This window comes from Leiobunum rupestre, chromosome 9, assembly GCF_980474605.1.
Source record: "Leiobunum rupestre chromosome 9, qqLeiRupe1.1.hap1, whole genome shotgun sequence".
Lineage (NCBI taxonomy): Eukaryota > Metazoa > Arthropoda > Arachnida > Opiliones > Sclerosomatidae > Leiobunum > Leiobunum rupestre.
Window position 1 is genome coordinate 21737487 of NC_143392.1, and position 27427 is coordinate 21764913.

The 27427-nt window shown below is 37.6% G+C and overlaps 2 protein-coding genes across 2 annotated transcripts in view; one reads left to right on the forward strand and one right to left on the reverse strand.

The window, feature by feature from the left end:
- The window catches only part of LOC149926841 (uncharacterized), a 293606-nt gene that overhangs the window by 167462 nt on the left and 98717 nt on the right, over positions 1-27427 (forward strand). The gene's annotated exons all lie outside the window — the stretch shown is intronic.
- Positions 7592-27427, reverse strand: part of LOC149926846 (uncharacterized) — a 41281-nt gene continuing 21445 nt past the window's right edge. The window contains exons 3-8 of the mRNA XM_090158380.1: positions 15643-15842; positions 13240-13368; positions 12958-13104; positions 10398-10806; positions 9747-9848; positions 7592-8123 (exon numbers count right to left, since the gene is read on the reverse strand). Coding sequence (XP_090014506.1) covers positions 8065-8123; positions 9747-9848; positions 10398-10806; positions 12958-13104; positions 13240-13368; positions 15643-15842 — 1046 coding nt within the window. The 3' untranslated portion in view covers positions 7592-8064. The remainder of the gene's footprint in view (positions 8124-9746; positions 9849-10397; positions 10807-12957; positions 13105-13239; positions 13369-15642; positions 15843-27427) is intronic.

Here is a 27427-nt window from a genome sequence, read left to right on the forward strand (position 1 = left end):
CACTCAGCCACCAACGCTTGCTAAGTTACGGTGTTTTTCTAAAAAACAGCTTTGGCGAATGTCATTTACAAAGTTATAACGTTAGGTACTATAATTTATTCTACATCATTTTAAATATTTATAAATTATATTAATCTTATATTTAATGAAATATTTATAAATTATATTAATCTTATATTTAATGAAATATTTTTAAATTATATTAATCTTATATTTAATTAAATATTAATCTTATAATAAAATAAGCCGTGACTGAGAAAATTAAAATTTACGATTATATTAATCTTATATTTAATTAAATATTAATAAATTATATTAATCTTATATTTAATTAAATATTAATAAATTATATTAATCTTATATTTAATTAAATATTAATAAATTATATTAATCTTATATTTAATTAAATATTAACAAATTATATTAATCTTATATTTAATTAAATATTAATAAATTATATTAATCTTATATTTAATTAAATATTAATAAATTATATTAATCTTATATTTAATTAAATATTAATAAATTATATTAATCTTATATTTAATTAAATATTAATAAATTATATTAATCTTATATTTAATAAAATATCTGAGTATTTTAATTTATTTAATCGTGTTCAGGAATTGAACTCGGGTCGCATCGTTACAATGCAGATAGTTTACCGCCGAGCCATTGACTTTCTTTAGGAAAATAGAAAGTAAAGAAACCATTATGATAAGGCGGGTTTTTTACCTTTTAATAACGCTTAGAAAAAGGATAATTGTTCAAAGCTCCCGCGGAAACTATATCAAAGTAATAATATAGCGCCACCGTATGGAGAACTATCAATCAAACCGGGTAAAAACTATAATCTTTTCAATTTTTCGAACTTTAGTCAAATCTTGACAGGTCTAAAAGACACCAAATAGAAGTATATAAAGCCGTTGCCGTCAATTTAGAAGATTTAGTCTTTCTTAGTTCTTGGCTGTCAGACGAACTACTACAGGACGGGGTCCTGGTGTCGGTCAAAAGTTATGAGGTAACTTTGCGGTTTTAATTAGTATGTTCGGTCTTCGGTCAAGAAAAGAGTTAAATTGTGTTTCGCGTTTGGAACGTGAGTGAATGGACTTAAGTGTATGAACAGTGCTAACTCAAGTCAGCTGTAAGATAAAATTGATTGTTTTTATTTTTTGAATTGGAATAACCTAATTATACCCTTGAAATTATCAACTCAACCTGTGAGGATAATTAAGTAGATTGGAAGTAATTAGTAGCAAACAGCTCTCAGCTGTTAATTAAGACAAGAGTTTATAGTAAGGTAGTTTGAATTTAGTTTTTTAAGTGTAAGTGTGTTTTGGTTTATTTTTCAATCACGATGAACTAAGACACATCTAGTCTTAGACACTTGAGTACCAGTTCTGTACAATTACGCAATTACGTATAAGGGATATATATTGTTAGGTTATTGATGAAAGTTAAATCTAGAACGTTCCATAGACTGTTCTGAATAAAAATAAACATTTATAATTTTGCATAATTCTGGTTGCCATTTTATTTTCGAATCACTCGCCCACAACATTAAAGTTCTGGCAATCCCGAATCAACTAAATTTTTTGATATAACGGCGACGGGAAATTAGGGAATATTATTTTAACAAAATTTCGATAAACTATCCTTTAATTCAAATCGGCGCGATTCCGTTAAAATTATAAACCAAAAAGCGAACGGTCGTTATAATACCCTCTGTAGATATTTCTTTCATTAAAATTTGCTTTGTATTATATTCAACTGACAATCTTGTACAGTAAAAAGGGTTTAATTCAATTGTGCATTGTTATACTACGTCTAACTCACTGTTGTAACTACTTAACTTATGATATTCTGAATAAATTAAAATTGGTCGTTTCGTCTCAATTATTTTAATTATAATTAAAAATTTATACCGGGCGGGATAGAACTGGGATAACATTTTTAACAAATAACTATGAATTGCGGAGATATCCTGGTTATTGTTAAAACGTATTTCTACACGTAGTTTACTTCTTTCATTTTAATAACGCACCAATGCTTAGTGAAAGGAAACAATTGGGTCCAAGGAATAATAACTGCACATTTGCGCGTTTTTCGACGTTTTGGAGGCCGATTGTTGACGGCCAATGATGAAAGTTGGGGGGCCGAAAATTAACATTTTTACCTGGCAACTCCGCATTTGGACGGAACATCCGTTTCCTTACTTCCAACTGTATATTTCATTGGCGGTCACGTGGTTCAAAACGTCACAAACCGGATGTTCCGTCCAGATGTCTCACTTAAGCCTCGTCTGCGGCCCCTCTATTGTTCAATTTAATCAACGTTTCTTAGGACCCTTTTCACTCCTTGTTACCCAAAGAACACGCCTGTTAATTTGTGCCAGACTTCTCTGAAACACCCTGTATAAACAGTGGGCATAATGGTTCAAAATATGTCAATGGATTGTTTGTAACAAACTTAACCGTAAAGGCACTGCTGAAAGTCCGTCAATAAACCGTTTAAAAAACCGCTTTTAACGCTTTTCGAAAAGTGTAATCATTACTAAAAAATGACGCAAGTGACTGTTTATAAAACAGTAACTAACGCTTTACAAACAGTGGCCATAATGGTTACTGCTGTTACTTAAAGGCGTTTTGCTCCCAGAATGTAGATTTCATACAGTTTCAACTTTTTCTCCCGAGACACTTGGGTGAAGAGTTCCAGAGCGCTGGTATCGTTATAGATTGGGGCAAGTATTTAAGTGAGTATCGAAGAGGACAGTGACGGCGATCCCGTGGGGGCTCTGGGGCTCGAGCCCCCACAGGGAAATCCAAACGAGGGCAGAGCCCCCACAGAAATTAAATTGAGGAAAAATAGCAACCAGGGTAAAATTTATAATATCACTGCCTTTATTTGGGTTCGAATTCAGTCTTTTGACAGAAGTTATTTTGAGATTGCAGATGCGAGTAGCATTAAGATGATATAACCGTAAAATTGATTTCGATAGATTCGTCCAAACAGAAAATCGTCCCGTCGTGTACCCTATTTTACCTCAAATACCTTCGTTAAGTATGTGGCCAAGAAGGGCTTAATTATCTAGCCATGTACACAGATATTTTTCTAAAGATATCGACTTAACTTTTATTATCAATGTAATCCATGCCGGATGAGATATTATAAAGAACACTTTTAAAAATATATAGAAATTTAGAGCTGTACATTTTCTTGCTTCAGTTTTAAGTATATGCATTTTTGGATGAAAAAATAATGGCCCGGGCCCCCTCAGAAATATTTTCCGATCGCCGCCGCTGGAAGAGGAATTCCGTGTCCTGGTTCATGGTCTCCAATAATGGCTGTAGCGAACAGGTGGCTTATCAATAAGATGGTGCACAAATTCCTCAAGCTAGTGACGTAGAAAAAACATTTACTCCCGTATTTTATAGAAACACCTATTCTAATTGCATTAAATATTTAATTTTGACTGTCTCTCATATCGCTGAAAGTATTTTTAGTCTGAACCTTACCTCTAAGGTCTGGCGAATTATTTGAAAATAAATACTTATGAGCTAAGAAAGAACTCGTGGTTAACAAAATATAATTGTAGACTATACTAAACCAAATGACAGGGCCGTTTTTGCCTTCAGTAGGCCTTAGGCAAAAATCTCTCATTCACCGACACTCCTGGCCTTCGTAGGCCCTATAATATGTAATTGTGGGACCTAATTTCTCCTAAAATAGAGACGGGTCTTCGTTGAGGTTATATTCCCTTTAAATATTAGCACATATAAAATAATTTGTTTTATATAACTTACTTATATTTAGTTTTGTGCTGAAGGCGCCTTGATTTTTCTCGTTCACTTTTAGACTAAATTTTTAAAAATGGCTTTAGCAAAGTTTTATAATATCCGAATATTTATTTACATCATTCCTCGAAAATCCATCTTCCAAATACTCATCTTCTCAACTTTAAGAATGATGATAATTATTCTAATATAATTAAATTTTCCTCCATGGCCGCCTCCAGGGTTAAATCATAGAGATAGAAAATAAGTAGAGGCCCAGCCAGGGGAAAAAAGAGCTTCTTTCTGTTATGGAAATTTCATCCCCCCCCCCCCCCCGTGGCATGCGTTATAGGGAAGAAGTACGTAGCGCCACCACACCGTTCTGGAGGAAATAGAAATAGGCGTAAGAAACAAACTACAGCTTTTGAAAACTAAACTTCTTAGGCTCTAAGGAAGTTTCTGTAACTTGTAATAGGCTTTATTATCATAAATAAAGTAAAAAAAAATTGTAGTTTGAAATATTAATTTTTTTACATAAATTTTGAATGAATTATAATAATTTAATTATAGTTATTATGTAAATTTAAATAAATCTTAAGATAGTTGAAGTTTGTGAAGTTCCAAATTGGATTTTCCCTTGAGATTCAACAAAACCGGGAGAAAAGTATATAATTTTAAGGGTTTAATAATATTACCCCTGATATTAGTGATATCGGTATATACAAAAACAACTTTATAGCGGACTTACAGCTAATATAATGATTTGGTCAGTTCGGAGACAATCGAGATTAATAATATACATCTAGCACCTACTGTGGCACGGAAACATTAAAACTCCCAAAAACGTTCTATGGTCTCGACACTCTCGAGTCCATCCTCAGATAAAGAATATACAGAAGAAAATAGTTGCCTTAATAATTAATATTCCGTGATTAATGTTTGTTCGCTTATGCACTTTTGATATTACAATCAGGAAAAAATTAATTTTATCTATTTTGAAAATAATATTTGTTAATTTATATTTTTTATTTGGTCTATTATTCGATATATAAAGAGGATAAATTAAAGAATGTTCGTTGTTGATCTTTCAAACTGGGTGTCATTCTTTCGTTCAGAGTTATTCTACCTACCATTAGCTTTCATTGGCCATGGAGTACGCGATTGGACACGACAATGTTATTTAAAATTTGTAGTCAGTATGGACGAAAGATTTCGTTCAACTTCAATAGAACTGTTTAAATTTTTACACCAAACTGGATTGAAGAATAAAAAAACAGCAATACCCTCAGTTACTACGAAGCTTTGCCAGCATGACAGTTCAATTTTATTCTCCGAAAGCATATACGATTTCTTGAGTTTTACCACATCCCAACCCTCTACGAGAATGGAAAAACAAAATCGGTCCAACCTGGCTTCACAGCTGAAAGTTTTAATTGCATTAAAAATGAGAGTGACAAATCAGATCATCAACCTTTAATAGCATTATCTATTGATGAATCGTCAATCAAGAAACATACTGAATGGACAGGAAATGAATTTTCCGGATTCGTAAACTCAAGACACTGACGAAATTGCAACATCAGCCCTTGTATTTATGGCTGTGGCTATCAGCGGCCATTGGAAAGTCCCCATAGGATATACAGCATATACATCAACGATAGTCAAAAGAAGCAGTTCGAAGAAAACTTACCACAAGAATCCTTTTCCAAGGACAATTTTGTATGTCTATCAGAAAGGTGTTGGTCCATTTGATCGAAAAATATGTGATCGACAGTCGATCATTATACGTTGCAATTGATCGAAATCCCATTTGATCGAATCCCATTTGTCATTTGTTACATAAGATCGAACCTTCAAATGATCGAATACTATTTGATCGAATTCAAAAGTATTTATAGTACCAGTTGGTATGTTTTTATTTACCGAATGTCAATATGAAGTGCAGAAGGAATAATGATGGAATAATTAATTGCTTAAGTGCAGAAGGAATAATGATGGAATAATTCATAACTTTAACTGTATTAAGCCACAAAGATGAAGAGATTTTTACTTTACACACTATATGATGGAATTTTTTATGACATCGACGATAACGGCCCGTTGTTTTTGATATATATAAATAGGGTCAGGTTAGGTTAGGTTAGGTTGATGTACTCGCGCCGTAGGCACGTATGCACCGTTGTATACGAGGGGTCTGACCACGTTCACGGCCCTTCTATTGCTAAAAATTAGGTACATAGTTCGTTTTTTTAATAGGTCTTTCTATTAATTATGTCCGAGAGAATATTTTGTTTTCTACGTCACTGCGCTCAGGTTTTTTTCTGTATATTATTTTTTGAATTTTTGTTGTTTTTAGTTGTATTATAAATATAGCGGAGAATAGTTTGAATCTGTGTTGTTTGTTTTAGTGTCTTATTATGGAGAAGTACTATGGTTATTTTTCTTTAGTACAGTTTAAAGAAATAATTATTATTCATCTCATTCTGACTAGATGTTGCCTTTTCGATTTACTCCCAAAAACTAGTAGTTTTACCCTACAGTAGCTTTCGATCAATTTTCGTTCGATCAAATGCCATTCGATGAAATGCAATTCGATCAAATGGGACCCGTTCGATCATTTGGGAATCAATCAAAAAGACTCAAACCATCAGAAATATATTATTACGATTGATAGTTGTATTTAATGTTGAAAAATAGAGGTAAATTTACCTTTTTTCTCTCGAAATATCCTGCAATGACGTCGTAGAGCCCAGCTGGTTGCCATAAAGGGAGATTAGTTTCTTAGCACCGCGGAACAAACCCTCAGATTTCATTGGGCCTCTACTTACTTTCTATCTCTATGGGTTAAATAGAATCCGTCACGGAGTATGTGTAACGCCATCTTTATTTAATTTATACGAAGTACCGTCCCAATAGGTGCTTCCATAAAATCCCCATCAAAGTCAAATATAGAGTTCGTGCTACCGCGACTGCACTTACATCCTGTTTTTCGTTATACTGCCAGAGCTGTCTTCAAAGTTTTGGCAGCAATGTTCGGAATGGGGGCAAGACAGTTGGGAATGATTTTATAGAAAGAAGTATGTGGAATGATGGAGTGGTTAGCAAATTCACCTAACATGAGGCACTGGGTAAAAACTAGGAGCTATTCCTTCCGCGTTGAGTTTGGAAGATATTTTTCCACTGGTTAGAGGGATATTCCAAGAGTTCTTTGGTTTCCCCTTCTGTAAAAACTTGTAGAGGTTAACGGTAGTAATAAAAGTAGGTAGCTGTTGGCTCGAGTGTCATGAAGGGCTTACCTAAGCAGTATGACCCGGTCACCTGAATTAATGGCATTACAATTACTGTCTTGGGCCTAGGGGGTGCCTTGGGTATAAACCTAGCTGGTATATTACCACTGGGATCTGCTCTCGTTAGATAATAGCTAGACAGTAGACACGTAATAATTTTCTGCGCACTGCGATTAAAACGGCAAATTTTAAATTGCGCTAATATGATTTTCTATTTGACTACTCCCGAGATCGTCCGATCAGGTTTTTATGTTCCATTTACGCGCTCGAATCTGCTCCGATCAATTTACGTGTTTTCCATTTACCGTTATCGAGCGCTCTGACATTGCTCGAAACCAATCTGCCTATTTCGTCAGATTAATGGATTTTCTACACATGTTCCATTTCTCTGTCCAGTGAGATCGATTACGTCATCGACGGATTCGGAGCTAATCTAGAGGAGTCAAGTGGAAAACGAGTGCGTCTTTATTAAGCTAAACAAGAACCCATAAATGTTGATTAACACATTCTTGTTCACGGTGCTGGGAAAAGAAAAACTAACATTTTTCCAACTTTATTCGGACACTCTCAATTCCAACAAACGCTTTGCGGTTATTTACATACTTATTGACCACAAAATTCCCCGGGAATAATAACATTTTGCCAACTAGGTCTATTTATTTTTATAAAGGAAACATTTTCATGGTTAACTAAACCCGTTATACAAAAATATGACACATCATTTTTGGGCATTCATGTTTTCCTTTTTTTTTATACATTTTCAAAGAAACCTGCCAGATTGGAAAGTAGAATTTATTGATACAAATTATTTATTTTCAGCCTCCCGATTAACTTTTTCTGTTTTTTTTTGTTTTTTTTTTTTTTTCGGGGGTGCAGTTTTAAATAAAGTCGATTGCTATGGTCGTTGATATGGATTGAATTTTTATCCGCGCAGACGGAATCCGAAAGAAATTTAGTTCATGGGTTGTTTAGATATATAATATTGAAGTTTTTGTAGAAATGCTTCAGTTTCCATTATAAAGACGCTCGCGTAAGCTTTCTATCAACGCCGAAGAGACTGTATCTGAAATAATGACAAAAAACGTTCTAATTGAATTACCGTGTTTAAATTTCCATAGTGTCGTGTAGGATGGTCGGAGTAAATATTGTTCTCAGTATACACATTTTCTCGAAAGATGAAAGCTAAAGTTCTTACGACCAATTCTAGACGGTGTAGGGCACTAACCAGTGACGTAGCTCGGATTTTGTTTCCGGGGTGTAAAAAAATACAAATATATGTATGTATGACCAAACGTTTTGGGGGTGCATGTGACCCCTGTGCCCCCCCCCCCGCCTACGCTACTGGCACTAAATATAATTGGTTACCATGGTAATTATGGAGCTAATTATTGCGGTGTTCCGGCAGGAAGTGGGTAAACGCTCTTGTCAAGGCAGTGATTTCGAATCTAGTATACGAGGTCTATATTATCCTTGATATAATAGCTAAGGTAGTAGCATACGTAACATAATTACTCATAAGTATGCCACTAGCTCTATTTCTTCACTAACGGTTTGTTTCACAGATATTGCGTTATCCGTACCCTACGTAATATTTGACGTCATGTTTGACGTCATCGAATCTCAAATGCCGATTATGCCGTCGCACAATTAGCTGTACGTCTGATAAACTGAGGGCCATTATTTTAGTAAACAAACCTGTTTGAACAACCAAGGCTAAAATGAACTGCAATATAGTGTCCAGTGCTGTTAATGCAATTAATTTTCAAATTAATGAAGTTTTCAGAGACTCAGGATCTAAAATAAATTTGCATTGTGAACTAAAAGAAGCAGGTTTATTGGAAAAAATAGTTGAAATTCAGGTTGAGCTTTTCTGGGGCATCTACAAGGTTGCAGTCTTTGCAGATTCTTTTGAGCCTAGGCCTAACTCTTGTAGGCTTGGTATGGGTTTTAATAACGCTTGTGGAATATCCCACTTCGACGACTTGTTCCATATTCGGAAAGCGATCACTGAACCGTATTGGTCATTTTCCCCAACCGTTTCTTATTCTAAACTACTCGTTATTTAACTTCATCCGCACAAACCAAGCGAGTTTATGAATTTTAATAAAGCTACATTGGGCTGACTAAAATTTCGACGCAGGTTTTCCATTGGCTTAAATAAATATGTTAGTAGTGTGACTTCCAAATTTACTAGAATTAATAAAAAGGTTAAAATCTAACGTAGTCCACCTTTTTACTGGTTCATGGTGAAACAAACCGTTTGTGAAGACTGTTGAATGGAATAAAGCTACAGTGGTATTGTTGGAGATAATGCGATGAGGACTCTCGACCTGCAATGCATTTACCCTGATAGATTATCGGGAAACGTCTTTTTTACTTAATAACCCGATAATAATGTTTTTTATTAATGCATATATAATAACTGCCTTATTATTGTAACTTCTCATTAGCTTCGCTCTTTTCGGTAGTACAGTTCTAACTTTAACGTGTAAATAAACCCATTTCGTAATTTTATCTTCGTCGTCATCCTTTCGGGAGCTTTGCTGTTTGCCGTTGAGCAATTACTTCAACAGGTATACTTATGAGTAATTATGTTACATAATTATGGTAGTAGATCATGCTAGCGCGCCTACAAGGTAAACTCAGAGGTTCTCAGTAACCTAAATACGTTCAAGTTGAGACGTACCCAGAATCTTTTCTTTAGTGGCTTTGGAAAACCTTCTCTGTGAGAGTTCGTTCTCCAGGAAAGTGGCAAATTTCGATAATAATTGTTCAGCCGACGCGTCATCTGAAAAGTATAAATATTCGGTATAGTATCCAAGAAGAAACATCAGTTAGATTCGCTAATATTATTTGAATATAGATATCAATATATTTCTTAATATCATAGCCCCCTTTATTACAGGGGGCAGGAATACATACCTCTACTTGGAATTTCTTATCCTGCTGTATCTTGTATGGCAAGATCACTCTGACGGCTTTGGCCGGGGCCGGCGTTAAAGGGGGGGGGGGGGTAAGCGGGGCAAAAATACCCCGGGCCCGGGCCTCCGAAAGGGGCCCGCCGGCCCGGGTGCCTAACTAAAATATTCTGACTTTTTCAAAAAAAAAAAAACAAATGGTGGACCGGGGCCTGAGAACGCTTACCTGGGGCCGGCCGTGGCTTTAAAAAAAATCCCCTCTCACGTTGTTGTTTGTTAAGTTAACATAGTGACGGCAAATACCGTCAGCCACATCGAGACGAAAATCGGCCGCGATATGCATTCCAAGTAGAGGTATGGATTCCTGCAGGGGGCTATGCCACTACAGTCGTAGTTTCTGAGTCTCTATACAAATATACCTTTCATCAAACTTTGCGTGAACATATCCTTGGCCAGTTGATAGATGACCTTCTCCAAAAGGTACTCCTCGTACAGGGCGTTACTGGCGATCTCTTTGGCCTTGGGTTCGCCGTAGGTCATCGTAGACTGCGTTCGTTTTTCCGTGACCTCCGATTTCCCGGACGCGATGGCGACTTGATCGTGGGTGGAGTTTCGGGGCGTGTCGTCGGGCCCTTTCGCCTCCTTGACCGTCGTCTTCTCTGGCTGGACCAGTTCGTTTTCGTCGGGGGATGGAGGGTTCCTGTTGACGGCTGTCTCCTGCGGGGCTCGAGCAGGAAGCTCGTTATTCGGGACGCCGAAATGATATTTCCGCTTCTCTCCCGTTCTTTGAAGCTCTTTGATTCTCGCGTGAAATTCCCGAGATTGTTCCTGACAAGACAGACATTTTATATTAGGGTAAATTATTGATAGCAAACGTCGTATAAACGTCGTTGACACCTAAAAAACTATCGACACATACGCCGCGAGGAATCTCTTTAACTAGTTATGAAAATTAAAACTCATTCAAAAGAGAAAACCGAGGCTTACTTCGGCGAAATAATGACAAAATATTTAATCAGAACATAAAAATGAATGCAAGTATAAAGATTCGATTTATTTCTCATTTTTTAAATTTTAGACCAAAAACGCGTTTTCCCTGCCATCTAGGAGCAACAAACACAGCACCCCACACAAGGAGAACGCAACCCGTCAAACGTCGTGGATTTTCTTATGTACATTTTTCATTGGCTAGAACCCTTCGTTAGCGTGTTTAAAGACTAGCTGCGTTCTCCTTGTGTTGGTTGCTCCTAGGTGCCATCAACGTCATTCTACTTACGAAAAGAGTAAGAGCCCGTTTCAGAGACATTTTCAAAACCGATTTACCGAAACCCAGACTAGACTTAAAAGGAGAGTATCCGAGGTGTTTATTGCCAATTTTGTTCAAAGTCGGGCATAATGTAGACCTATATGAGATATGAAATTTCACAAAAGGAGACGTTGCACTACCCATTCGATTTGCCATGGCAACCGAAATATTTTGGACCACTTGAAATTAAAAAATTCCATTTAAAAAAGCATGGGATTTTCTCGGTTTACGAAACTTTTTTAAAAATTTGAAAATCACGAAATGGGTAATTTGGACCACATTTAGGTAAATTTCATCAAGTTAGGGTAAATTGGAAATTTTTTGTGGTATAATTGAAACAATTTTTGGGGAAAATAAGGAAAAAATCTTATTTTGTTTTAAGTGGTCAAAATCATTTTCGGTTGCCATGGCAAATCGAATGGGTAGTGCAACGTCTCCTTTTGGGAAATTTCATATCTCATATAGGTCTACATTACGGCCGACTTTGAACAAAATCGGCAATACACACCTCGGATGCTCTCCTTAATTGTTAGGGAAACGCGTTCCAGAGAGATTTTAAAAGTTTGATTGGTAGTGCCAAAAATCCTTTTTTATAATCAATTCATAGTATTTGGTTACTCACGATACATTATTTTGAACATCTGTTTCGTTATTGTTTACACCTTGGTCTATCACGTTAGCTCGAAGAAACTCCGCCGCCATTTTTTCATTATTTTCGTTAAAAATCTAAACTTTTTGTCTCGTTTTTGAAAAAGTTTCCTTAAATAACGAAACACGCCCCCTTTTTCGTTATTTAACGAAACGTTTTCGTCTCTGGAACCCGGGCCCCTAATCTATTAGGTTGTACTCCGTAGTTAGAGTATAGTGGCTCGACTTTAATCGAAATCAATGTTACCTGATAGTCAGAGGCGTACCGACCCGGGGGTTAATATTTAACCGGGCGCCAAAACACTCTTATCTTTTATGTCCAATGGTTGATAATTCTGATTCTTTGTTCAATAGAATTTTAATTTTTATGAAAATACTAATTTTTTTACTAGCCCTTTCAAGCTCTTACTTCATATTAGTGGCAGACAATAAATTTAACCTAATTCTAATCTAATAATATTTATCACAAATCATTTTATTTAGCGGACTATATTTCCGGCGGAGGCTGAAAAATCCCCGCCTTTGGTAGTGGTCGAAGGTAACAGTGACTTCCAGTATAGAGGTTTGGTAGGACGTTCGATGATGTGTCCACGAATTTCATTATAATTTCCACTATTTGAATTTTAGGGTGATTAGTCTGCAGTAGCATCTATTCCTATTGCCTTATGAAACATTTTAAGGCGTGCGCCTTTCCAGCTGGCGTTCCTCCGAGCTTAACTGATTAGCTGATTCGCTCAATATTCTGTTTAACAACTTACACAGTAAACTTGGGAAAATTTCCTATAATACTGGATGGTAATGCTACAGAATGGTTTCAATTTAAGGATGTGGCAGATCACTCCAATGATTATTAGGACACCCTGTATCAAAGTGATCTGCCCCTCGGATGGGGCTACATAATCGCGTGTTTTGGGAAGCGTTAAAGTATGCCTAAGTAACGTCAAGCAAGACGAGGCTCAGAAACACGGGCTGGATTAATATCCACGAAGCTCGCTAGATGGCGAGAGCGCCGTTTAAAACGATACCTGTTTGTTGGTTGGAGGATACGAGGAGGCGGTGATAGTGTTTGGATGCCAAGCTTTGGCTTCCTGCGCCAAGGCGTACTGTTGTTTCATGTTACCCAGTTCCTTCTTAACACTTTCGAGATATTGGATCGCTTCGTCTCGCCGAATCTTCGATCGAAAATTGATTGGTGTTGTTCAAAGAGAGGGGGAGCAAACAGGGGGAGGGGAAGACGTTGTTTTTTAAAATATCGCTTTTATCGATTTTTGTTCGTCAGAGATGCTTTCGTTAATTATAAAATTTACCAGTCCTTCTTGGAGCAGCTCTTCGATGGCCAATGCCACCCCTTCTTCGTCCCGCGTTTTCAGGATGTACTCTGCCAAATCCTGCGGAGTGTAACGGATGCCGGAGAATTTTCGATAGGATTCATTATCCTGCAAGATAGTTTAATTGCAAATTAACCGTTTCATTAAATGCGCTTTTGTTAGTAATGTAAATTTAGGGACATTTACTTTAATCAGAATTGTATAATCTGGGAATTGTAACACGTGTGTTTGATACATAATATATATCTTTGAGATAAGTATTATCCTACTTATACTGCTAATGTAACTCGCTCGAAACTGCTTGTATGCTATTCGCTTGGAACTGCTTGTATGCTATTCGCTTGGAACTGCTTGTATGCTATTCGCTTGAAACTGCTAATGTAATTCGTTAGGAACTGCTCATATGCTATCCGATTGGAACTGCTCATATTTTCAGCTTAAAACTGCTTGTATGCTATTCGCTCGAAACGGCTCGTATGCTATTCGCTTGAAATTTCTTGTATGCTATACACTTGAAACTGCTTGTATGCTATTCGCTTGGAACTGCTTGTATGCTACTAGCTTGAAACTGCTAATGTAATTAACTTGGAATTGCTCATATGCTATTTGATTGAAACTGCTCATATTTTCAGCTTGAAACGGCTCGTATGTTATTCGCTTGAAACTGATTGTATGCTATTCGCTTCAATCTGTTCATATGCTATTCGCTTGAAACTGATTGTATGCTATTCGCTTCAATCTGTTCATATGCTATTCGCTTGAAACTGCTAATGTAATTCGCTTGAAACTGCTAATGTAATTCGCTTGAAACTGTTAATTTAATTCGCTTGAATTTGCTTGTCTGCTATTCGCTTGACACGGCTCAGCTGAATTGTAGAAGATTGATCCATCTTTGTAATGTTACCTAATTCATGGGTGTATTCTTCAGCGTTTGGCTGTAAATTCGCCACCATTATAACACGATTTATTTTTATGACGTAAATTAATATTTCTCTCAAAAGTATATAATACATCTTTTACTATAAAGAGAAGTATCATTTTCCAATACCTCTAATGTTATTCCCTTGAAATGTGTACCATCGTAGGCTCCCGCTAAACGGTTTATACTTTTCTGGTAAGAAATATACAGGGTGTTTCCAAAGGTTATGCAAAAATTTTAAGGAGTTGTAGGGGGTAGTTGAGAAGTATGCCTGTTTTTTCCCCATTTTCCTACGATGAGATAAAAGAGCGCCAGAGAGCTACCAAGTGTGGCCTACTAGCCCATGGAAGTAGGCTGCAACAAGCGCTAAACCAAGCAGCAGGGACTTTAAATACTGTTTAAGTTTACTTTTTTTACGCCGGTTACCCCGATTTGTTTACAAAGTCCTTTATTACCAATCACACGAACCAAAACCTTAATGTTCGCGTTTCCCTGCTGCTTGGTGTTGCGCTTGTTGCAGCCTACTTCCATGGGCTATAATAGTAGGCCACACTTTGAAGCTCTCTGGCGCTCTTTTAACTCATCGTATGAAAATGGGGGGAAAACAGGTATACTTCTCAACTCACCCCCTACAACTCCTTCAAATTTTTTCATAACCTTATTGCATTCTAAATGGTTACCTCCTTCGAAAGAGACATATTACATATTTCTTCTAAAATTTAAACCTTTTCTTTTCCATTGAAAAATTCGATTGGAAACTTTGAAAGGATCACCTGCTTTAGCGTTTATCTTAAGACCTTTTCACACGAGCCAACTTTTCAAATCAAAATGCTGAGTCAGCAAAAATGGATCAGTGATCCATTTTTTTCTCGCGTACATTTTTGGTGGATCAACTCATCGAACTTTTATTCACACGAACCAACTAGTTTACTCAACTCAAAGTTGACTCATCTAGTTGGATCAAAAAGTTGGCTCGTATGAATAGACCTTAACTTGTTTCTGTAAAACGTTTGACGCAAGCGAAACCTGACATAATTTAATTTCACCTTTTAATCACACCACGTAATAAATGATGATGTAACTTGAAAGGAGACGATATACAGAATCAAACTGGTTTCTATAAATAGGATCTATCTCTTCTCATTCGCGTCCAATGATGTTATTAATGAAATATTGAAGGAAAGAGGGACATGGATAAATTGGGAAGGTACCTCGTGGTTATTATCGGAGCTCCGAATAAATTGGGAAGGTACCTCGTGGTTATTATCGGAGCTCCGAATAAATTGGGAAGGTACCTCGTGGTTATTATCGGAGCTCCGAATAAATTGGGAAGGTACCTCGTGGTTATTATCGGAGCTCCGAATAAATTGGGAAGGTACCTCGTGGTTATTATCGGAGCTCCGAATAAATTGGGAAGGTACCTCGTGGTTATTATCGGAGCTCCGAATAAATTGGGAAGGTACCTCGTGGTTATTATCGGAGCTTCGATCAGGGGTGTCGTTCTCTTTCCAGGCTGTGGCTTTCTTGGAGAGGGCATTGCGCTCCCTCTGCCGGGAAGAAGCGGCGGCTGCCTCCTTCAGCGCCTCCTCTTCTCGATCCTCCGTGGCGCTACTGTCGCGTAGCCCTTTCAACGGGTCGTCTTCCTTACCTTTCACCTGCCCGCCTGCCAAAAAGGGAAACAATACGGAAATTATTCTTCGATTTCATCTTCTCCCGCTTTAATTAACAAGTTATGTCTCTTCATGTAGCTTGAAAACCCCTAAAAGGGTGGACAAGAATGGGCTTTCGTTTTGCCATGGCAACCAAAAATGGTTTTCGTAACTTAAAAACTGATTTTCTCTATGAAAATTAACATGGGAAAATCGAAGATTTTAAGGGTCCCCACTAACAATATTTTTCAAAAAATTAAAAAAGGTTCATCAATTAGATACATAATTCAGATCATGGCTAAATCTGGTACATTTGGACCAATATACGTCAATTTTGGTAAATATGAGTAAATATACATATATTGGGTAAATACGAGTAATCAGTTTTTAAGTTGTGAAAAACATTTTTGGGTGCCATGGCTAAACGAAAGCCCATTCTTGTCCACCCTTTTAGGGATTTTCAAGTTACATGAAGGTCTACTTACCACCCGAGTTTGAACCAAATCGGAGATAAACACCTCGGGTAGTCTCCTTGTGAGAGCTATTCACGAGAGATACGCTATAACGGGCTTCGTTTTTACCGTTTTGCGTCCGCTCGCTCCCGCGTCTCACGTAGCCTTTGACAGCGCCTCGCTAGGAGGCGGTTTTCTTTTTGTGATGATGTCACTTCGTGAATAGCTCTCCGTAAAATATTGCCCAAAGTGACATACTTATGTAACAATATTATAGACTTATGTTGATATTTAAGGAGAACGACTATGTTGAGACAATTTTTAGTCGTTAGCTACCAGAACGATCATAATCTTAACCCCTCAATCAATTGACCCGGAATCTAATTGGTTCCCTAAAACATGACCCCTTCACGCTCGAGAGAGTAAACTCCTTCCACGTAACAAAGCCAAATCAGCCTGGGATCACATTAGTTCTAGGGATGCACCGATATGGGTACAGACGATATTTCGGCTATTCGTGGCCGATATTAACTACGTTATCTATCATAACAGTAGTGTATATGATAAAATCATTGTAAAAGACGGTTCGGTGCACTGTCATACCATTTTATTCTAATTTTTCATTAAAAAGTTTGCAAGAGCATATCCAAATATGTTTCTTTTCATTTTACCGGAAGTAAATGAACCGAAGTTATCGAAATAGCGCTCAGAATCGGAGGGCGTTTTCCTTATGAGAATGATGAGAAAATCGAGTTAAATAAAAGGTAATTTCCATCCTAGTCTTTGACACGATAAATTGCAATTTTGAATTGTGGGTATAGCTATTTCTATATTTAAAAAATAGTTTTATATGAACAAAAAGTTTTTTTTTCGGCCTAGGAGCGCGCAAAATTTCCAATTCGAGGTCAAAATGTAACTTCATAAGGAAAACGCCTCCAACATGTGGAGTATAGCAGTTTGATAACTTCTGTTCATTTACTTTTGGATTTACTTGATACATATTTTCTATCACAAATCGAATATCGTTGTTTTTTATTTGTTTATACTCGTAACCCCCTGTCTAAAAACAGGTATGATCTAGCTTCTGAATTCTGGCGTACGTGGCGCGGCCAATCAAATTAAGTATTATCATTAGTTAGTTAATCGACAATTTTCTTATTGTTAAAAGTTTTTCCTGCCATAGTCGGCTTCTGACGCTATAGAAGCGCACGCCGGTGACGTTTTCTCCTCCCCCGTCTCGTGACGAGGGGAAAGTAGACTGCGGTGCACGTGAATTGTCTCAACGTAGTCATTATCCTTAACAAACACGCAGCACCCCACAGAAGGAGAACGCAGCTAGCCTTTAAAGTGTACAAATTTCATTGGACTAGCCTTTACGCTGAGCTTTTTACGGAAAGGGGGGAGACAGTTTCCGAATTTTCCCCTTCCGACGACAGCAAGTGCTAAAGCGTCTAACCAATGAAAATTGTACGCAAGAAAAGTGCACGACTTTTGACGGGTTGCGTTCTCCTTGTGTGGGGTGCTGTGTTTGTTGCTCTTACAGTTAGTTGCCACCAACAATGTATTTAAATCCCTAAGAACGTAGCAAGCATGTATAAGTGAGGAGTAAAAATATCCGGTTATGACAAATTGATTCAAGTGTTAGAATGTTGACGTAAGCCTATACGGAAGTGACGGAATGTAGTGACGAATTTACCCAAGTGTCAGAATCCACTGACGAATTTACCCAAGTGTCAGAATGCAGTGACGAATTTACCCAAGTGTCAGAATGCACTGACGAGTTTACTCAAGTGTCAGAATGTAGTGACGAATTTACTCAAGTGTCAGAATGCAGTGACGAATTTACCCAAGTGTCAGAATGCAGTGACGAATTTACCCAAGTGTAAGAATGCACTGACGAATTTACCCAAGTGTCAGAATGCAGTGACGAATTTACCCAAGTGTCAGAATGCAGTGACGAATTTACCCAAGTGTCAGAATCCACTGACGAGTTTACTCAAGTGTCAGAATGTAGTGACGAATTTACTCAAGTGTCAGAATGCAGTGACGAATTTACCCAAGTGTCAGAATGCACTGACGAGTTTACTCAAGTGTCAGAATGCACTGACGAGTTTACTCAAGTGTCAGAATGTAGTGACGAATTTACCCAAGTGTCAGAATCCACTGACGAATTTACCCAAGTGTCAGAATGCAGTGACGAATTTACCCAAGTGTCAGAATCCACTGACGAATTTACCCAAGTGTCAGAATCCACTGACGAATTTACCCAAGTGTCAGAATCCACTGACGAATTTACCCAAGTGTCAGAATCCACTGACGAATTTACCCAAGTGTCAGAATGCAGTGACGAATTTACCCAAGTGTCAGAATCCACTGACGAATTTACCCAAGTGTCAGAATGCAGTGACGAATTTACCCAAGTGTCAGAATGCACTGACGAGTTTACTCAAGTGTCAGAATGTAGTGACGAATTTACTCAAGTGTCAGAATGCAGTGACGAATTTACCCAAGTGTCAGAATGCAGTGACGAATTTACCCAAGTGTCAGAATGCACTGACGAATTTACCCAAGTGTCAGAATCCACTGACGAATTTACCCAAGTGTCAGAATGCAGTGACAAATTTACCCAAGTGTCAGAATGTAGTGACGAATTTACTCAAGTGTCAGAATGTAGTGACGAATTTACTCAAGTGTCAGAATGCAGTGACGAATTTACCCAAGTGTCAGAATGCAGTGACGAATTTACCCAAGTGTCAGAATGCACTGACGAGTTTACTCAAGTGTCAGAATGCAGTGACGAATTTACCCAAGTGTCAGAATCCACTGACGAATTTACCCAAGTGTCAGAATGCAGTGACGAATTTACCCAAGTGTCAGAATCCACTGACGAATTTACCCAAGTGTCAGAATCCACTGACGAATTTACCCAAGTGTCAGAATCCACTGACGAATTTACCCAAGTGTCAGAATGCAGTGACGAATTTACCCAAGTGTCAGAATCCACTGACGAATTTACCCAAGTGTCAGAATGCAGTGACGAATTTACCCAAGTGTCAGAATGCACTGACGAGTTTACTCAAGTGTCAGAATGTAGTGACGAATTTACTCAAGTGTCAGAATGCAGTGACGAATTTACCCAAGTGTCAGAATGCAGTGACGAATTTACCCAAGTGTCAGAATGCACTGACGAATTTACCCAAGTGTCAGAATCCACTGACGAATTTACCCAAGTGTCAGAATGCAGTGACAAATTTACCCAAGTGTCAGAATGTAGTGACGAATTTACTCAAGTGTCAGAATGTAGTGACGAATTTACTCAAGTGTCAGAATGCAGTGACGAATTTACCCAAGTGTCAGAATGCACTGACGAGTTTACTCAAGTGTCAGAATGCACTGACGAGTTTACTCAAGTGTCAGAATGTAGTGACGAATTTACCCAAGTGTCAGAATCCACTGACGAATTTACCCAAGTGTCAGAATGCAGTGACGAATTTACCCAAGTGTCAGAATCCACTGACGAATTTACCCAAGTGTCAGAATCCACTGACGAATTTACCCAAGTGTCAGAATCCACTGACGAATTTACCCAAGTGTCAGAATCCACTGACGAATTTACCCAAGTGTCAGAATGCAGTGACGAATTTACCCAAGTGTCAGAATCCACTGACGAATTTACCCAAGTGTCAGAATGCAGTGACGAATTTACCCAAGTGTCAGAATGCAGTGACGAATTTACCCAAGTGTCAGAATGCACTGACGAGTTTACTCAAGTGTCAGAATGCACTGACGAGTTTACTCAAGTGTCAGAATGCACTGACGAGTTTACTCAAGTGTCAGAATGCAGTGACAAATTTACTCAAGTGTCAGAATGCAGTGACAAATTTACTCAAGTGTCAGAATGCAGTGACAAATTTACTCAAGTGTCATGATGAAATATTTACGCAATTTGTTTTTCGATTCGAATATGAAATTGTGTGACTAAAGTGCCCAAGGAATTTCGCAACAAAATAAATTTATTTAACATCGAAAATCGTAACATTTTCGAGCCCATTTCCGCGAATAACTTTTTGATTCGTGACTTTTGTAACCGAACTTAAGCTTCTCTAGCAAAATAAACCCGGTAGATGGCGTCGTTATTTTATAGTTCTTTTTTTGAACTTTTAAAACGTCCTTTGACCTCCTATTCCGAGCGGCTCAGAGCCATTAAGGCACTGGCTTTATTTCCTTATTTCCACGCGTAATAAAAGATGGCGCCATATAAATGCCTTTAAAGAGAATTAAATAAAAGGGCAATGTCCCAGATATTTATCGTATAAAAGTGATAGGTCATAAACTAAACCATATCGTCCGTATTACACCTAATAATTTGTTTACCCATAAGGCAATCATCGGGTCCGCTTAAGCGTAGTAGCGCCATCTTACAAGAACGTTGAGCATGAAAATCTGAGGCCAACGTTCTTGCAAGATAATAATAATAATAACCTTAGGCCCAAGTCAGTTGAAAAGGAGCACTCGGAAAATTGCTCCCAATGACCGGGCTCCAAGGATGATCTCCGCAAATCGGTCCCAAGCGATCTTAGAGTGCTCCAGATGGACCACTCGAAAATTTATCCGAGCAGAATTCAGCACGCAAATACAACATGAAATGTTGATCAAGGCAATCTTGAGTGCTCGAGTATAGTCAAAAGGAAAATGCAAAAAGAGTGCTTTCAGATGTAGTTTGTAAGAAACTACATAATTTCGCCAAAATGATTGTTTTAAAGGCTTAACCGTTTTCGTGTAAAATTACATAATTGAGGTTTTATACAAATGTACTTCATTTTTGATTATATTTAATTTTACATTCATCAAATGATGTTGAATACTGTACTTTTAAATATTAATGTTTTAGTTTTAATTTTAATTTAAAAATTGCAAAATGTCCTATATAAAAAAAGGCTTAGAAATACTTTCTATATTGAAATGCTCTCTTTATTCTTTAACGAGATTATCAACGGCAACTCAGTTTTTTACCTAATCCTTTTATCTATATTAAAGCAAGCTTATGAAATCCATACCCTTGTAGCCGTCGTTCATTTGTAAAACTCTGATAGGTTATGCAAAATTCAGGTCATGGGCATTGCTTGTTTTTAGTAGTCAGCCTGACTAGTGAGCCTCCTACCTTAATTTATTTTAGTAGTCACTGACTAGTGGGGGTAAAAAGGGGGTATAAAAACAAGAAGGAAAGCCAACATTTTGCTCTACCCTTCTGAATTAAAATAGGAGTGTATTATCACTTGAGTTACATGATGTGTTTTTTTTTTAAATAAAATGGAATTGATGAATGATGAATTTATGATACGCCATATTCACCATTATTTATGAATTGACTAGGGAGCCCCAGATTTCGATAAATTTTATTAGTCAGAGCATTTATTTTAGTAGTCAAATGCCGTGACTAGTGCCTTTATTTATATTGATATACGCAACTTTGATCCGTGCAGTTTTGGTCAGAAACGTGCAAAATTCGATTCCTTTCCCTCATATTTTCTAAAAGCGTAGTTTCCATGATGGCTAGCTCATCTTGTTTATCGTTTTAATCGGGCACTCAGGGGAAAAAAGTTACTCAACTAGCGTTCAGGTAAAACCCGAAGGATTTATCGAAAGTTTCCGAGACTCCGCCTCCGATTCTCTCGCCTCGACTAACTAAAACATAACTTAAGCCTTGGCTCTATTTATATGCAAGCCTCAGAAAAAAATTCTTGGGCGGCGAAAATTAAGTTTCACGGTAAAAACAGCGGCTCGTTCATCGAGGCTCTTTAATCTTCTTCTTTTTGTAGGCGACAAAAATAGAATTCTGCCGTCAAATTTCAGGGAGAAACGAAAGACGAGCTTCTCTCTCGCAAACAGCTTTTTATGCTGGCGCCATCTACGTTTCCACAGGAATTATATTTTGATAAAGGGATAAATTCGATAAATTTAGTTTTGATTGACTCCGTTGCCAAAGGTAGAACGACCCTGGGTATAGAGGGATATTATATTGAGGTCTTTTCGCTTCGTCGTTGTTTGTTCTAGGAATATGGAGTTTTCTATCTAGGGCGTAATTGAAAAGCATAATTTTAGAATGTTAAAGATTTTTCTCCGTCTTTGCTGAAAATGGCGCTACGCGACATTAGGGGCTTTCCCGCTTCTATTTATAACGGCGCGCGAGGCACGCACGTTGTTTCGTGCTAATTGGAACGTGTCCCGGAGCGTGATAAATAGAAGTAAGGAAACCGCTTAATGTTGTGTAGCGCCATCTTCAGCATAAGCGGAGGAAAAATCTTCCTCGTTAAATTAAAATGAAATCAATAATTAATATTTAAATTAATCTTATATCAATAATTAATATTTAAATTAATATTATATCAATAATTAATATTTAAATTAATATTATATCAATAACTAAGAAATAAATTATTAAATCAATAATTAAGAAATAAATTATTAAATCAATAATTAAGAAAGAAATTATTAAAACAATAATTAAGAAATAAATGATTAAAACAATAATAATAACAATAATAATATTAAGTAATAGTCAATTAATTAAATTAAATTGATATGAAAATATTACGAGTGTGCTTACCTAGCCAAATGTTCGGTTTCCCGAATGTAGATGGCGACATAAGCGACGGCCTATATTTTCCCTCTTGACAACTTGTTTAATATCGCGGGACAACTCGTAGCTGAGTATTCCGACAGCGTTCCGCCACGACTGTATGTGCGCTCGTCAGATTTTTATTTTTACGAATAATAGAGGGGTCGATGTGTTGGACGCGAAGCCATCGAGGTGCCGTGCTTGTGTGCGGTTCCGAGGATGGTCCCTGGGCTGTCTCTCACTCTCTCTCTCTCTCTCTTCGTACACTCCAAAGTCCCTTGTCTAAAATTCCTTTCAAAGCGCACTTTTGCGGGTGCCACTGTGAACTTTCGATACGCTTTGTCGAAGTGCGGCTTACGAGAGCGAAGAATATGTCTGTCTTGTCATATTTAATTATGAGACCAACTAGTCTTGAAATGGTTTTTGGTTATCTAACGCTGTATTGTAACATACTCTTCAAAATTTATATAAAACATTTAATAATAATAATAATCAGCTAGGCTAATACCCAAGGCACCACCTTAGGCCTAAGTCATGAAGCGACTTTTAAAGCCATTAATTCAGGTGGCCAGGTTACAAGGCGTAGGAGGGTGGTGCCACGCTACACTAACTATTACCGTTAACCTCAACAAGTTTTTATATAATGGGAAACCGAAGGGCTCGAGGGAAAACCCCTTAAACCAGTGGGGAGAGAACATGCAAAATCAACGCAGAAGGAGTTGTTCCGAGTTTTTACACAGTGCCACAAGCTGGGATCGAACCCGGTCCTTCTTGCTGTGAGGCGAAAGTGATAACCACTCCGCCACCCCATTTATTTGTTAAGAGTAGATATTTCGTTGTTCAAAATATAATATTAATAATTTGGCTAAGATCAAAGTGTAGTAACGTTTCGCATCAGCTGTTAAACATATCTCGTCACTTCCACCATTAAAATTGAATTCACCAAAATTGAAATTCAACTAAATCCTTGGTATAAATCTCTTTGAACAGTGTTTCCATAAACTCCCCATCAAAGTCAAATATAGAGTTCGTGGTACCACGACTGAACTTAAAACCAGTTATTCATTGTACTGCCAAAGCTATTGGTCAAAGTTCTGGCAGCAACGTTCAGCTGAAGGGCAAGACCATCGGGGAGGATTTTATGGAAATAAGTATTGTAAACAAATAACAAAAAATGATCACCGTGTTAGTTTAAGCCTATTTGTGATCTACTAGCCCCTGTAGAAGTGTTCCACTTACAATACACCGGTGTTCAAGGAGAGGCGAACATTTAATAAAAAGTTGGAAAAAATTTGGAATTAGCATTTTTCAAAGGTACTAATATGAGACAGGTTAATCCACCTCTCAAAAACGTGTGTAGCGGAAACTTGTAGGAGATTAGACGTAGCTTTACAAGTTTTACCCACATGGTTTGAGGGGTGGTTTAACCTGTCTATTTATAATATCATAATCCTATCATAATGTCCCCATAAGCAAAGGTCTACCATAGGAGCCCATGTTAACGGCGTTGTCCTGGAGATAAGAAAATTAACGTACGGCGATAGGGCAGTAGCACCATCTTCATTTTCAAAATGTCTACATCTAAAGTATTATCTTACTTGGTAGAGCAGCCACGCTCGGGTTGATAAATGCCACACAAAACGCGTTTAAATCTCAAATTTGAAAAATTAATACCTTCAGAAACCAATTCTCTTATTTCTAAAAGCCATTTTGCAAAGATAAGTGTTAAATTTAAGTTTCAAAGCGATAAAATTGGGAATAAGCCTTGGCTACGGTGCTAGGGCTCGCGGCAAAGTTTTCTCCCGCGTGGTTCTAAGTTTAAAAACGTTCGCGCACGGCTTGTGCGCATTCATCATGCAACGAGAGAAATTCATTTGGGGATATGCATAGTTGAGAACCTCTAGGAGGTGCAGATTTTGAATACCTACCTCCAGTGATGTAACTAGCTCTTCTTGGGCCCTGTGAAAAGTTCAATTTTTGGGCCCCTTATTTTTTAGGTAAATAACTAAGAACGAATTGTGCATGGAAAATAATTAAGATTGAAATTTTATGGTACAAGTTTGTGAGCGTGATTTTCGACGGTGAGAATAATGGTGGTTCTATGCATACACATATGAAATTGTAATGTAATTTGTAACCGAGCTCCAGGTCATTTGGCGTCTATAAATTCAAATTATATAGGATATTTCGAGATATTTACTAATTTCATTGCCCTTTTTGGATATTTACTGAATTTAGTAAATATTTGAAATTTATTGGCCGAGCGAGCGAAGCGAGCGAGGTGTTAGGCTTAAATAATATTCATAATTGATTTATAAGGGCCACACCGACCACACCGACGTTTACAAAAATCTGGTTAAAAATTCCTCTTGAGTATTTTCGTACTTTCCCAAAAGGAAACCCGAGGAGCAGATCACTTTCTTGACTATTAGGACACCTTCGCATGACTAAAATCATGATTAAATATAGTTAAAATCAAATCTTCAGCTTTGGCTGTACAAAAAATTAAAATTATTAATATATTATTAAATTTGAAATCATGATTATTAGGACACCCTGCAACCTAGGAGCAACCAACACAAGGAGAACGCAGCTTGCCTTTAATCACGCTAACGCAGTGTTGTGTACAAATTTCATTGGACGAACCTTTACGCTGAACGTTTTACGAAAAGGGGGAAGACAATTTCCGAATTTTCCCCTTAAAATTCATTGAAATTTTAGCCGTGTAGAAATATAATTTCACGGATTTAGTTATGAATAGGCGAAATTTCAATTATTTCACAGTTTTTCACTAGGTGGGGTGGCGGAGTGGTTAGAACTTTAGCGTCGCAGCAAGAGGAGCCGGGTTCGATCCCAGCTTGTGGCACTGGGTGAAAACTCGGAACAACTACTTCTGCGTTGACTTTGCAAGTTATCTCCCCTCTGGTTTAAGGGGTTTTCCCTCGAGTTCATCGGTTTTCCCTTCAGTAAAAACTTGTTGAGGTTAGCGGTAATAGTTAGTGTAGGGAGCTGTTGGCTCGATCGCGTGGCTTGCCACCAACCTCCTACGCATTGTAACCCGGCCACCTGAATTTACGACTTCAAAAGTCGCTTGATGACTTTGGCCTAGGTGGGGCGTTGGGTATTAACCTAGCTGATTATTATTATTATATCAAACATAATTTTACTCTCGGAAATCGGCTCGTAGGCATAGTTGCGTACCTACAGCTTTTGGGCACTCTCTCCTCACCCTTAATACACCTGAAATAATAAGGGCCCCCTAACTTAAAGGGCCTGCTGTACCGTAGCTACATTACTGCCTGGGTCTGTCCTAACAAATCAATTGGATACCCGGGCACCGGTAGTTCACAAAACAGTAAAAAATAGGACGATCAAGAGAAGTTTAATTGAATCAAGGGCTTAATTATGTCTAGTGCAGAGCTGAATTTGCTGTGTTACCAGAACATTGTGAGTCGTAAATTTCATGATATGAAATTGATCGCTTTAAAGGGAATATAATCTCCGGTATTTGGTGTGGAACACCAACATTTCCAACATTGCCTGCTTCCTCGTATGGGTTTAGATATTTTGCCGCTTCTTCGTGAATTCTTGCTAATTGTAAGGGATATTTCATAAATAACGCGTTGAGGTTATATTCTCTTTCAAATATTTGACCATGTTTGAACTTTCAATTTTATCTCAAAACATTAAGCTTCATTTCCTGCTACTATAAGGCCCTAACGGGTCCAGTTTATTTTCAGTGACGGCTTAATTTGTAATTTAAAAGGCGGTCAAAACATTAAACAAGCATTTTAAAACTATTAAATTCCCTTAAAATAATTGAAATTTTTAATCTGTTCCACTGCACCAAATACCATTCGACCGAACCCAATCCCATTCGACCGAAAACGCCGCACTTTGGCGGATTTAGGATTCGGTCTAATGGGATTGTCCCATTCGACCGAAAAACCCTCACTTCTCCGGGTTTAGGATTCGGTTTTATCCGTTTCAGCATCTGTCAGAACAGCATGCAGTGTTACCTAACCTAACCTAACCTAACCTAACATACTTAAAAATATTTTAAAACGCTTCCATAAAAAATCAAAAGGAGTAAAAAGAATAACAATTTTTTTTGCGGTCGCTCAATTGTGAATATTGCGTCGGTCGATTAGAAAAATACAAAACCCGCCTTTGGGCTAATTTCATCAAAAACATTGGCGGAATTCGGTCGAATGGGATTCGGCGCAATGGGAAGATACCAAATTTTTCTAATGGGCAAAGAAATTGAAATGTAGACGGTGACTTACCATATGAAGATTTTATTTCCAAATAATCTCGGTGCCACCACAGCTTCGAAAAAATAATTTTACATATTGGTTTTTAACCTCGTTTATGGGGCCCCCTTAGCTTCTGGGCCCTGTGCGGCCGCACCTGTCGCACCTGCCTAGTTACGGCACTGCCTACCTCTTAATAACGGGTATGTGATAGTCAAAAATTTGGCCTAGACCTTTGCTTATGGGGACCTTATGATAGGCTTTTGATAATATCT